The sequence below is a fragment of the Zerene cesonia genome, chromosome 15, assembly GCF_012273895.1.
Source record: "Zerene cesonia ecotype Mississippi chromosome 15, Zerene_cesonia_1.1, whole genome shotgun sequence".
Lineage (NCBI taxonomy): Eukaryota > Metazoa > Arthropoda > Insecta > Lepidoptera > Pieridae > Zerene > Zerene cesonia.
The window spans coordinates 5,572,112-5,586,148 of NC_052116.1; the positions used below are offsets into that span (position 1 = coordinate 5,572,112).

At 34.2% G+C, this 14,037-nt stretch overlaps 2 protein-coding genes across 2 annotated transcripts in view; one reads left to right on the plus strand and one right to left on the minus strand.

The window, feature by feature from the left end:
- The first annotated feature begins 937 nt into the window (after positions 1-937).
- On the plus strand, positions 938-7,369 carry LOC119832545 (nucleolin-like). The gene is made up of 8 exons (XM_038356208.1): positions 938-1,099; positions 1,234-1,439; positions 2,536-2,646; positions 2,905-3,318; positions 5,707-5,914; positions 6,002-6,473; positions 6,554-6,688; positions 6,799-7,369. Exons 2-8 carry the CDS (start codon positions 1,241-1,243, stop codon positions 6,934-6,936), a joined length of 1,677 nt encoding a protein of 558 aa, XP_038212136.1. The 5' UTR covers positions 938-1,099; positions 1,234-1,240; the 3' UTR covers positions 6,937-7,369.
- Positions 7,370-8,360: 991 nt separating this feature from the next.
- Positions 8,361-14,037, minus strand: part of LOC119832240 (sodium-independent sulfate anion transporter) — a 21,952-nt gene continuing 16,275 nt past the window's right edge. Inside the window, exons 9-13 of the mRNA XM_038355898.1 lie at positions 13,210-13,322; positions 12,178-12,351; positions 10,659-10,806; positions 10,148-10,321; positions 8,361-9,263 (exon numbers count right to left, since the gene is read on the minus strand). Coding sequence (XP_038211826.1) covers positions 9,076-9,263; positions 10,148-10,321; positions 10,659-10,806; positions 12,178-12,351; positions 13,210-13,322 — 797 coding nt within the window. The 3' untranslated portion in view covers positions 8,361-9,075. The remainder of the gene's footprint in view (positions 9,264-10,147; positions 10,322-10,658; positions 10,807-12,177; positions 12,352-13,209; positions 13,323-14,037) is intronic.

The following is a 14,037-nucleotide window of genomic DNA, read 5'->3' on the forward strand; positions in this document are numbered from 1 at the left end:
ACCATCACTTTATGGAAATAGCGCATCACACTTCTTGGTTAGAACGAGAATAGGAGGATATTGTGAGAGGACATGTGAAACTTCAATGTCCTGCACAGATTTCAGATACTCGTATTTCCTGAAAATTCTACGCACTATTTAAAAGACTGTGAATTTAATACGATTGTAGCGATTTTGTATTGATTAACTTTAATATAATTAATGCTGTATGCTGTATTAAAAAGTAAAAATATAAAAACTGTCACTAAATCTTGATATAAACACCCACTTAAAGTATACAACGATTGGTATTAACGAAATATCTGAATTACATTCTACAATTCACAACTGTAAGTCTTGTTTATGAATGGAATCCGCACGATCATATTGTAATTTTATTGAGCTGTAATTGCGATTTATGATGAATAATTGGTCATATAATGCGCTAGTAAAAGTTGCAAATATTTCCCAATCGTGCGCCTCCTTTTTACGTCACGTTATCAATTACACTAGACGCGTTTTCATACATAACCTTAAGTGAAAGTATGGCTCTAGTGACCACATACTAATGTTCAAAATGTTTTAAAATTCCAATACCACACGCTTGCCCACTTTTCTCCAAAGACATTATACGTCGGCAAATAAGTTGAATAAATTAGTTAATCGAACTTTTGCAACCCCTCTTCGATTCTTATAGATTCGCGTCTGACGCAGACCCGCCGTATAGTATAAAATATAACATGATATGTTTTTAACTCATAACAGATTCAGCCCTTCAACGAGTCAGAGCTACTCGCTATTATCATTGTTTAGGTAACGACACGTAATAGCCACTGTAAAACAGAAGAGAGAACACTGTATTTTATAAGCATATAATTGAGTAGATATTCGGAGAAAGTCTATAACGCTGTTGATCTATGTCCGCACTGGCTACCATCACTACTTTCCTTCCCAGCCAGTGTGACGTAACTCTATAAAAGAGAGTGCGGTGAAGACGCCGCCGCTATAACGTTTCCGTTCGCCAGGCTCGGACATAGCGTCCCGATCACCGATACAGAAGGACGCGGGCGGAACACCTTCCGCAAGAGCCCATTAGGACTCAACAGTGAAAAGTCAAAAGGTGAAGTGTTAAGGACATCCAGTGCACGTGCTGTGATTGTGATAGTGTTGTGATATCGTGATAGCGAGTGCCCGTGACTATCCCGTCGCGGCCACCACTTGACGGTGATGATTAAAGACCTCTGTTTGTTTCAGATACGAGATGAGGTCATTATTGTTTTTAGCGGCGCTATGCTGCTTAGTGTTTTTGGCAAGCAGTAGCCCCATCACCAGGTCTGCTGAAGGCGAGGAGAAGGAGGTTGGAAGACAATCGGCCCCAGCCGCGGCTCCAGCAGCTTCCAGTGACGACGACGATGATGATGACGACGACGACGATGATGATGGTATCGGTGACATCACAGGTCAATAAAACAATTCTAATTTTCTAATCTTTTCCTCTAATTATACGAAATTCTTTAATTATAAAATCGCGTGTTATTTACTTTATTACATTCAAGTAAGAAGTTTGATAGTCGTTACTGTAAAATGAAAACTTTCTAACAAGTTTTAAACGAGTAGAGTAAATAAATTTATTTGCGTATACCGTTTACCGTTTGCAAGAATTCATCGTAACGGTAGTTACAATCCAATACTAGATTTACGTTTCATACGGGCTAGATATTTTCATCAGTTTTTTTTTAAGTTTGTTTGAAGACAGATATTTTTAAATAAATTTTCATCATAAATTTTTTGCTGAGTATTAGACTGCGAGTTTTAAATATTGTTTACTATATGAATGCTTTCGTTTATTCATAGTATTAACATCATTTTGTACACAAATACCTTTGTTTGTTAAAATTTGATTTTATTCGGAAATACAAACATTTGTTTCTGTAAATAAGTGACTAATTTGCTCATAAGAAGTTGTTATTGCTCTATTGTTTAGTGATTTGAAAATCATGTTATTATATTTGAAAAAAGCAGCTCAATTATAAATGAATACTTTATGATGTCACATATTTATAACTTTATACTGTATTATTTAAACGTATCGATTGAAAATGCATTAGAAAGTATTACAGTTTGTCGATAAAATTCCAACGAATCAGGACGCGAACGAACGGAATGTACGCAGCGTGACAGATGCTCTCATTTGTTAATTGATTCTAAAAGAAATACTCAATCAGAGAAATTGAAGCTACCGTGCTTTCTACTGGATAAAGCATACTTCTCTATGTCACGCACCATCGCAGTAACGCTGTTTTGCGCACAATTACAGTACAAATAATTAATTCCTGATAGCTGGATTCCAGCTTTTCTTTTACCATGATTTATAATCACATTGATTAAATATGTCTTTACAGTTATGGTTCAGTGTACCCATTTCCTTATTGTATATTAAACAATATTTTCTAACGATCAGTATGATAATTCAATTTTTAACGCTCATGGTATACGACCATTGAAAATTTTGTAGTGAAATAAATTCGTGAATTAAGGTTAATTTGTTCTCAATAGGCGACGACGATGATGACGACGACGACGACGATGATGATGATGAAGACGAGGAAGCAGATGATGACGAAGATGATGATTATCTAGAAAGATTCTTCGATGATATCTTGGGAGGTGAGATACATAACAATATAATCAATTTAAATACAGAACAATTTAAAAATAATTTAACTTATAAAGTTATGTTATTATTAATATAGAACTTGCAATTTTAATTTAAAAACAATACAACTATATAGGAGTTATTAATACTTTGCGTTATATTAATGGTCAAAAATAATAATTGGGATTAAATAACACTTTACTTTAATTGACCACCTAACTTGTTTTCCGGGGCTTTAAATATTAATTTTCATCATTTTTCTCCTAAAGGTGGAGAAGATGACGATGACGATGATGAGCCCGCAGCCGCACAGCCAGTCGTAGCCGCGGTTGACACTGTAGCCGCTGCTCCTGCTCCCGCTGCTGCTGCATCTACTTCAGTCGAAGAAGTCGCTGCCGCTTCAGAAGAAGCCGAAGCATCTGAAGGCGAACCCGCCGTGGAAGGAGATGAATCTGAGGCTCAAAAAGAACCCGCAAGTGCTGAAGTAGAAACCCCTGTTGCTAGTTCAGAAGCCGCTGTTGCCAGCGATGCCGATGATGATGATGATGACGAGGAAGATATCACTGACGCATTAGAACCTGAAGATGATGAGGATGATGATGAAGAAGAGGAAGACGATGACGATGATGAAGATGACGACATTTCTGATGCTCTCGGCAGGAATATCTCTTCCAAGCATTCACGTGAGTCTAAAAAGTTAAAGGCTAATGTAGCGGCGCTTAAAAAAAAGAGTGGAAAAAAGACGCATCACGGTAAAGTAAAGAAAACAAAAGCGACCACCGCCGCTGGTATAAGGACCACAGAACACAAAAAGGTCAGATAGTTAAATGGCGCCAGTGAACGGGCGTGCCTCGCTCCCGCATCCACCTGAGAGACCTCCTCGGTCCCGTCCTTTAGCTTAGCTATTTATTAACTATTTATTTATGCTATTTAATTTATTTTATTTATTAAGTGTGTGTGCTTGATGTGTGAGTGTTAGTATGGACCCGAAAAAGTAAAAGTTAAATTAATGTCTAGATCATGTCACATCAGACCCGTGGCAAATTATTTTGAAATAAAACTGTTTGTTCTTAAAACTGTGTGAAATTTTTTAAACTACCTCTGAAATGATTTGTGCGTATTTAAGTAGAGAATTTTGTATGTCGGTCAAAACCCTAGTGAATTTTATTATTGTCAAATCACATTCACAAAGAGTGACATTATCTAGTTATATTAATTTAATTTTTTATCATAAATTTACAAAACAAACTAGTCAATATAAAATAATAATGTAGAATTCCCTTATCCTATCCATCAAATTATATGTTTATACTATGCTAAAGTATTTATGCTTTTAATATCATATATCCTTTATTACTATTATGATTGAATTGTAAATATTAAAAGTAATATAAGTAACTAGCTTTTTGACCGATTTATATATGTATTATACGTACAAACCAGTTCCAATTCCTTACACCTATCCGACACACAATGAAAGGCCGCCTATATATGAACTAGACGCATGCAATATAAACAAATTAATAGATAGTAGATAAGATAGCTATACCATGATACATTCATCATATCTGACAGACCGTAGTTAGAGCTCAGTAGATTATTAATAAGGAACTAGCCTGAACTTGATGTGTGTTAAGGGGTCGACAGCGGGTATCAAGCCCGTTTACTTTCTCATCCGGACTTCGTACGATGAACCCATCCGATTTCTTCTGTAGCCTTGACACTTTCTTTGACCGCACCCAGATCCCGACCTTGACAAATCTAAATACCCCGACATTCAGAGATCAGAGTATAAATCGAATCAGACTTACTTTCACTGAATGACGAAATTTTCGTGCCTTATGTCCGCTTTAGTGAAATCAAGATAATGAGATGTGAAAAGAGAAATTTTTAGTGTTTGTCACCGAGAAATTATGGGAGAGGCGCGAGGAACACATTTGACCTAAATTAAACGAGTTTGTTACCGGCAACGCCTAAAACAACTCGCTTGATTGCGGCCTCTATTTCCTTTCTTTGATAGAAATCAGTAACGAGTAGCCATTTCAAGTTCAAAGATAAAAGAAATTGTATCAAGTTGTAAACATTTCTAGATAATAATAATAATGTCTGTTACATTATTTGATTTGATTATAATTGAACTGAATATGAAATGAAATATTGTCCATGTAAATGAATTACTAAGGTTGAAATAGCCTCTAATAATTTATTGGATTAGATTTCTTCAAATGCGAATAGTTTGGCACGCAGTTTCTTTTACGTGCAGAAAATAGAAAATCCATCGTTGACTGGTCCTATTAATTGTTACAAACGATTAGAATTCAAGCGCTGCTTGGAGACTAAAACAGTTAGCCGCTCGCGTGTCTCACTGACGTGATTTGAATCGCACGTGTTGTTGTATGAATTATTAGCCCACTGAATACCTAATTACACACTGTGTACGAGTGCGTGATGTCATGAATAATGTAATTCAGTAAATATTTGTTTAAATTTTGTTGAGAGAGAAATTGAATAGTAAACAGATTTCCCTATACCGTGAATCATTTATTTGTTTTTGATTGTTTGGATTTCGGCTTATTGAATGAGCAAATCAACAATTTTCATTATGTTGAATCTTATTTACGTTTAGTTTTTACTCGTCCTAAATTGGTATGAACAGAATAAATGAAATGACTTTACTTGTACTTTTACTTGACTGTTTCCCTGACCTTAAATGACTGTGAATAGAAATGACAACATAAAAAAGGTACACTTTATCAGAAGGGGAGAAATATAAATATATTTTTTGATAATATTTTGAAAACTTGAGAAATTATAATGGATTGCTAAAAGTAATATTCAAATATAGCATATTTATACGAAGAAAATGTAAATTGCAGATGATTTTATTAATATATTAATTTTTGATTATTATAGTAAAGTATGTGGCAATAGAGAAAGTAAAATAGTAGTAGAATGACGATTTTTATGAAAATCTACATATTCAGATAACTATGTCAAATTAAAAAATGTACATTTAATAAACAATCATTATGTTAGGCATATCTTTCTTAAATTATAAACTCTCACAACAGGAGCGTTATCAGATGAGCCGCCTAAGAAGCCAGCACCAGTGCCTGCAGTGTACATAGTGAAATACAATAAATTTGTTGATAGTATTCTTGAAAAGATGAATGATATTTTGCGACGCTCTTATGATCCTGTAAGTGTGAAATTGCAACCAATTGATGCAAGCAAGAAGGGCTCGAAACCCAAAAAGAATAAAAATAAAACAAACAAAACGTAAGTCTTTATAACGTTAAAATAAAATACTTCGATATGTTTCGCACGTTCAATAATGATTTTGCTAATAAATACTAATTATTTTAGAAAAACTCAAAACAAGAAAAAGAACACGGCGCGTGGTGGAGTTACTGAAAAGAAATCAGAAAATGAAATACCTGAAAAAGTAGAACAAACGAATAAAATAGAAGAACCAATAAATGACCAGAAACCTAATACAGTGAGTGAAAATATTATGTCAACAGAAACTAGAGCGCTTAAAGAGAAATCTGGAAATGAAAGTGGAAAAGCAAAGTCGACCACAGCCAAACCTAAACCTAAGAAAACAACCAAGCCTAAACCTAAACCACCAGCAAAAGCACCGGTGAAGAACACGAAAAAGCCATCGTCAAATAAGGTTAAGACTAGTGAAAAGAGTAAGCCCAGAGCCAAGGGAACCCTATATGGGCTCTCATCTTTAAGAAGATCCGGTGATGTCGCAGTCAGTATTATGACTGACCATACTACGATAAAAAGTAATTTCGCGGTAGGCCCTCTGATACTTCGGGTAGAAAAGGAAGTAAGTATTTAATTTTGGCTAATTGCTTTTTATTACTAAACCGTTTGAATGATTATTTACAAAGATCGTTTATTTCGAAGGTTGGACGTGGCGCAAAGAAAGAGCTCAAATCAGCTACAGCTACAACTGCTGAGATGAACGGCAAACTAACTCTGCGCGTCAACAGTCAAGGCATTGCTACATTACATTCTATTAAAGTCTTGCAGCCGAAGCAGGTTTGTTTATTATCTTGCCAAAGTCATTATTTTCTAAAAGCTGTTCCGTATCATTTCTCTTTTGTGAAAGACGTTTATATGGATATTTAATTGTTTGACTTATATTTCAGGTGCGAGTTGATAGCAATCATGAGCGGACTCGTGAACTTGTTTGGCAACGAAGTGCACGAATTGCACACGTTGTGTCTGAGAAACTGAGATCCGCTTCTAAGCCAATGTTCCTACACCAAACGGTCGTTAGGCAATAAGGGGCAAACTGTTTTCTATATTATCTTTACTTTATTTAACTGCATAATTGATTCGACGCAGTCTTTTTATCGTGTTATTCAGAGGTAGGTTGTACTCTATGAACTTATAATGAGATTTTAGGTACAGTGCTGGAACAGTAAAATTTGTTTTGAAGTTAACAAAACTTCGAAAATTGATTGTGTCGAATCGATAGAAAAAGTAGCAATAATATTATCATTCATTCATCTAGCATTTTAAAATATCATCAACATTTATATTGTGTTTTATAACATTATCATTTTCTTCCATTTAAAATTCTCGTGAAATCGTATAGATCACTGTAGTTATTCTTTTAGTTTAAATATTGTGTTAGTTTATTATAATAAGTTTAAGTAGCTGTAGCGTTTTTGATACTCATTTTAGATAGAATATAGTCAGACAATGCATTTACATTGAAACTTAAGGTGCTAAATTTTTTGAAGATTTTATAATTTATTTTACATTTTTATAATAAATATTTAATAAAAATACGTTCATTTTATTTTGTATACGATTAAGAACCCGTTCTCAAAACTGACAGGTATCGAAACCGACGCGGATGTGACTTTTTTTGTAAGACCTACCTGTTAAATTCAACCAGAGTGAGAAAATGAATGAAAACACACACACATACACAATTACATAAAATTTTATTCTCATCACAAATATCAGCGACTTAATTACACATAAATATAAAGTAGAGTCAAAAAAAAAAATGTAATCACTGAATACATTTCAATAATAGGTGCGATTTCTTTTAACCATATATAATACAATATTGTTTATAATTATTCTAGATAGTATACTGATTAAATTAAAAAAGTACTCATACCAAATTAGGAAATTATACACAAAGCAGTGCTTATGGACGTGTACTTGGTATAACAATTATTCACGGTACTTATGTTGTGTATATTCTTTAACGATTTCATACTTTTAATACTGGAATATTAAGTGCTCATGATATATAAATAAATACATATATATTTAAATTTTCCACACGTTATATTTAAAATGACATTAAGGTGTATTATATTGTCAAGAAACAAAGCTTGACAACTTTTTATATCGATCAATCAAATGGTTTTCAAATCTACAAACTATCTTACATATTACATCGTAATTATAGATGAGCAAAGATATGAGGACGTCATATATTAATTGGAGAAGACATACACAGAACATAGACTGAGTCAAATAATAATTAGCAGTATTGTAAACTTTTTGGCAAATACTATATTAAGTCGTGTATATTTTATTACGGAATAAAAAAACTTTCGTCCGTTTTATCTTTATCACTATTGAACTTTGTTCAAAAACGAGAATAGCAGATAACTAATAGTATATCATTATAGATGAGCATAGCCACAGAACAGATAAAAAAGGTTACGAAGGAAATACACGTATCACATGTGTTCTTCCACTACACTCGGCATTCGCGAATGAAGCGCAATGAACGCACTATAATGCGCGATCGCTTGTTTAGTACAAGATGGTACCCATACATTGCAAGCAATGTATATATTTTATTGTCATTGTGTCTTTGCTGTCAACAAACAGACAATGTGTTGATATATACGAAAATGATCATATTATAAGCGTTTTAAAATATGACCGGCGCCCATCACGCCTACAAGGTCCTCTAACCTCTTTATCTGTTCACTGTGCAAAACCATCACCATTGCTATCTTGTACTACAGAAACTTAGAAATTAATTAACTGCGTTATCATAACACATTTGTTAGGTATTTTATTTACGTACTACTGGTCTAAGACCGACGAGGACTAATTATTTTGTATTGCACTGTGCAATCAAAAGTAATGCTAAGTTTTGTCCACAGGCAGTTTTATAGGAATTTCACAATATCACCTTAGACGAATAAATATTGTCATTTTTGCTCGTTAGTGCTTTACGAACCAAATATAAAAAGAGTTCCAGAGCTTTAAGGCTCATACAGATTACAAAAACTCACATAAATAACAATTGTACACTTAACTGTTTTAAAAACTACCTACAAACCCTGGTTCTTATTTTAAATAGCATTCCTTGGCCTTCCTAACAAAGTTCTATCTAATCTACGTCACATAGGTACTGGACTGTATATACTACTTATAGCTCACTAGGTATCGTCTACTTCACTAACTTTTTTCCTATTTACGGCACTCAATAAGGGCGTGTTATTTCTATCGTCTGAGATCACGACTTCCAGCGATTCTTCTGTTGCTAACGAGGTATAAGTGGGTGGCGGAGTGATTCTTTTCATTTCACCGTCCTTTATCACTGGGAGGGGAATTTGGCCCGTTAATTCTGGAAAAAAGGTCATTTTACTATCGAAGTCATATTTTTACACCTACTATTTGATTTATTTTTTTTTCATAAATATAATATATTATAATTATATAAGGAGCGTTACATAAGAGCTTTCAACTTCAGCTAACTATAAGAGTATGTATTGGAGTATAATATACATTATGTTATACACATAGATTTTTGAACGAAACTGACATGGGACACCAGTTCCTTGGTTAATTATATTATGCTTGCATGGAATTCAGTTCAGATTGCTGCTGGTATATATTGATCACCGCTCCAAACACATGACCATTGAAGCCAGATCATTTGGCTTTGGCTGCTAAACAAGCCAGCCCCCATATTACCTTACAAAGTGCCGTCATTTACTAGTGTTGACACTTTTGGCTAGCCACAGTGAAAAAGCGCGGACAGTGCCCTCAATACCTTAACACTAGCAATATAACTAGCGGCTAAGACACAGCAAAACAGAGCGTTCGGCAGTGCACACGATACCTCCGAACGTCCCAACTTGCTTGTGGGAGTCGAACACGTTTCAGCGATCATTTGGTTAACTCGCACTGGGGAAGTAACACATCCACACAGAAGACCAGCATGAAATAGCTATGCTATGGTGTTTCGTACGGTGAATGGAGAAGCCGGAGGCCCGTTTCTTTTTCTTTACCCTTCACAGTCCATTCCTTCTTATCAGTCGTAAATCTTTTCCTTATCCCTTACCTTTCAAAAGCTGACAGCGCATTCGTAGAGGTACTACCTCTGCGAATGTTCATGGGCGGTGGCGATCGCTTACCATCAAGCGAACCAGCTCTGATGCCCGCTATGACATAAAAGTGACGACAGCGTCTAGCCACAGCAGAACAGCGTGTTCGACAGCGTAATACCTTGTAAGGTGAGGTCCAACTCGTCGGCGTTGAGCACGACGAGCACGCTGGAGCCGGCCCCGCTGAACACTGCGGCGACGCTGGCGCGCGGCGACAGCAGCACCAGCGGCTGCCCGCGGGACGACAGCGCGTTCGACAGTGCGCACAGGCCCTTGGCCGCTGTGAAGTCCGCACCTGGAATTGATGGATGGTTTAATATGGCACTTTTTATATCATCATCGGCACTGGAGCTGAAGCGTGTAAGCTGAAGCATAAGCCTGATTGTAAGCTTTATCATCGCACATACACATTTGGCGTAAGGTCTTTTAAAAACGTTTCAAAACGTAAAAACTCCAAAGTTGGTATTATGCATAATTTTTAACAATTTAAATAATACTACATAACAAGTTAAAAAAATATATCGGAACGCGGGAACGCCGCGGCTTATGACCTAATTATTTTATTCCTTTTTTTTATTTTTTATAAATTGCTCTCATTGAAATAAAATAAAAATAACAAAAATAATACTTACCAAGCACATATCGGCAATCAATAACCACTGGCATATTACCGCCTTGGTTGCTAGCGGTCCGCGTCACATATTGGCGAATGTATTCCACCCCGGGGAAGTACAGGCTATTTCCCACTGTTATCAGCAGATAGTTCAAACCTGAGTTGTTCTGTGGAATTGTTATTATTTATTAATTTCTCAGTTTCTTTGTTATTATATGTCAAGTTGGAGCAATTTGATACGAGAAAAAATAACAGCCCGCAACTCAGAAATAATTTAGATCTCTAATGGTAAAATAAATTTTTGATATCAAGGAAATAGTTTTTGCGCTAATATCACACGATATAAATGCGGAAACAAATAAATATTCTGGTTAGTTTTTATTTTGTGAGTATCATTATTTATATGAGGATATGGAAACAATATGGTTATAGTTATACAAAGTACTTTATATTGCCCTAAATCTAAAGGCGAACTCTGCAAAAAAAAACTTCAAAATATAACTCTAATTGAGAAGTTTGGTAAACCGACACGAATGTAATAGAATTTATTGCATAACTCTTGTTAGTTATAACAATAAACCTCGGCAATCCTACCATTACTAAAAAAAATATTTCATAACCATAAAATTAAATATGATTTTAAAATGTTTGGCAATTCACAGTTATTTAATTTTATAATAGAGACCTAGTGGAATGAACAGTGTATTTTTATTTGAAAAACCTGATAACTTTAAATTATTCGGATGTATTACGACATTACAATAAATAATTATAAGCGCGACCTTGACAAGACTAAACGCCTATCTATGTGTTATTATTTCAAGAAAACTAACACCTGAACAAATTGTCAGACGTTTGTGAATTTTTTCAAATTTCAAATTTTTTCAAACACAAGAAGAAAAAAAAAAATATAATGATAAAAAATATATAATATAATTAAAAATATACAATAAAAATCTGTTTGAGAAGAAAAAATACACTACCGTAAAGAAATTACACCTTTTTTTAAAGATCGGTTGACATTTTTTTCTTAATAATGAGTTGTATACATACAACTAGCTATTTCCGCTACTTCGCACGCGTTAAATTCGGATAAGTTTAATAGATGTTATTATACATATATCTTGCTCGTGAATTATGTGTAGTTTTAAAGAACTAAGCATGCATACATTCATAGAGAGCCAGCTCGCACCGGGGAAGTACTACATCCCACAGAAAATCGGCGTGAAATAGTAGCATGCCACTGCGTTTCGTACGGCGAGTGGGGGAGCTATTCTTCACGCGATCCAGTCCTTTCCTATCCTTTCCAGTCGTCAAACCTTTCCTTTTCCCTTACCTATTAACATCGGGCTGCGCATCCGTAATATATGTATCTAAAAATGAATCCCTATTTTCCTTGGTCACGCCATCACGGGTGAACGGCTGGACAGATTTCAAAAATTCTTTGACCATTATAAATCTACAATTACACTGAGTGACATAGGCTATATATGTACCACGGTTGAAACCGGGGCGAGCAGTCAATAAAGTACACATACTGTGACAATCTCAGCGTCCAATTGCGGCCTGGCACTGGGATACAGCAGTAGCACAACGTTCAGTAGCACGCCCGCAACGATGCCCAATTCGACTCCAACCACGAGGCAGAGCGCGAACGTGGCGAACGCCGGCACTAGGTCCGCACGACGCGACCGCCACATTGGTTTCACTACCTGAAAGATAATAATGAAAAACAATCATGGAAGCACATTATATAAACATAGAATTTAAACTCCTCGTAAGACCTTCGTCACGTTTCAGGAGTTTGATTTTTCGAAAAAGTTTATATAAAAGTTCAACATGAACAATAGATTTTTAACGGATTTTGGTTATTTTAATACGAGCCTAAAACTAGATACAATTATTATAAATTATTTTTAATCTTGAGTAAACCTTGTAGTCACCTTTTTTATTTAAATGAATTGTAAAAGGTGTTCATATTTAGGTCTAGTACAGGATAATATATAATCTAAAACGATATTAGCCGTAGCAATAGGGCGGAAGGAATTAGGCAATGGAGTATTTTATTGAATGGTTTATAAAAAAAAAAACAACAACAATCAATCAATCATAAAAGGATGTTGGCAACTTAATGGCATTGCAGAAAGATTCTATTAATTTTGCACATTAATTCATTAGAATAAAGGAATTTGGCAACGACAATAAATCACAAACATTACATTAATATTACATTTTTTAACAAAACAATTTTTAGATTTCATAATGTTCGATACCAATATTGCATAACACGGAATGTAATAAAGATTAATATTAAAGAAAAACTACCGATTCCTAATTTTAAAATCAGATTACTTCCGCATATTCGTAGAAACTACAATTTATTTACATCGAATATTAAACGCACGTCTTATCGTGGCTTTTGTCTACTATAGGTCGCGGAAGTTTAAAAATAAATCATTGTCTAGACCCAGATAACTAAATTGTAGAACGTTAACGCTTTTGTAGTTATATATTATTTCTTTTAACTACTCTTTACATTGTTATATAAATAAATCATTAAAAATTCTCACCTCATACTCGATCATAAATATCACAGCACAAATAATGACAGCGGCGAGCGATGCCTTTGGAATGTAGTAGAAGTAGGGGGTGAGAAGACTAAGAGCTAAAATCACTAGAATACCTGCCGAATAATAAAAATACGTTATTAGTAAATAGTAATATTATATGCAATAAACTTAATTTTTAATCTCTTAATTTTTATTGGATTATTTCATTCGTACTCTAATGATTGATAAATAAATTGTATATATGACTGTCCCTAAACAACTATTATTTTTAATACAATCGATGACATATTGAAAATAACTTTTTTATACTAACAACTTTAGCTATAAACATAATTGTTTAATTTTGAGTAATCTCTAAATTTCTTATCAACAGCATATCATCAATTAAAATTAACAATAATATAATAAAATATAAAAAAAAAAATAAGAAAATTGTCCTTAATATCTCAGACTAATGGGAATAGGAATTTCATTTTATGATGATTATAATATAACAGCAAGGGTATAAGGGTGCCACGTGTTAACCGCATTGTACAAAGAAAAAATCAGTTAAATTAATCGAAAAATACATCAATAATATATAATTAAACAATATTGTTCGATATTTCGTATTAGTGAGTTTCGATCTTTTTTCGACACGTTGTCCGAGTTAGCTTGTGGCTGTTCCAGTCATTACACACCTAAATAAGCGAATCAACCGGATACTAATTACCAAACAAAATAGACTAAAACAAGTTTTATATTCAATTTGAAACATGATAATAGCATCATACATTTTTAATACAGTTATGCTTGTTAACAAAATTACATATTTATTAATTTCTTTAT

Excerpts from the sequence above, each read along its gene's own strand:
- LOC119832545 (XM_038356208.1), top strand. The coding sequence starts at position 1,241 with ATGAGGTCATTATTGTTTTTAGCGGCGCTATGCTGCTTAGTGTTTTTG. Across the intron at positions 2,647-2,904 it reads CTTCGATGATATCTTGGGAG|GTGGAGAAGATGACGATGAC; the intron begins GTGAGATACATA and ends TTTCTCCTAAAG. Across the intron at positions 3,319-5,706 it reads TATCTCTTCCAAGCATTCAC|GAGCGTTATCAGATGAGCCG; the intron begins GTGAGTCTAAAA and ends CTCTCACAACAG.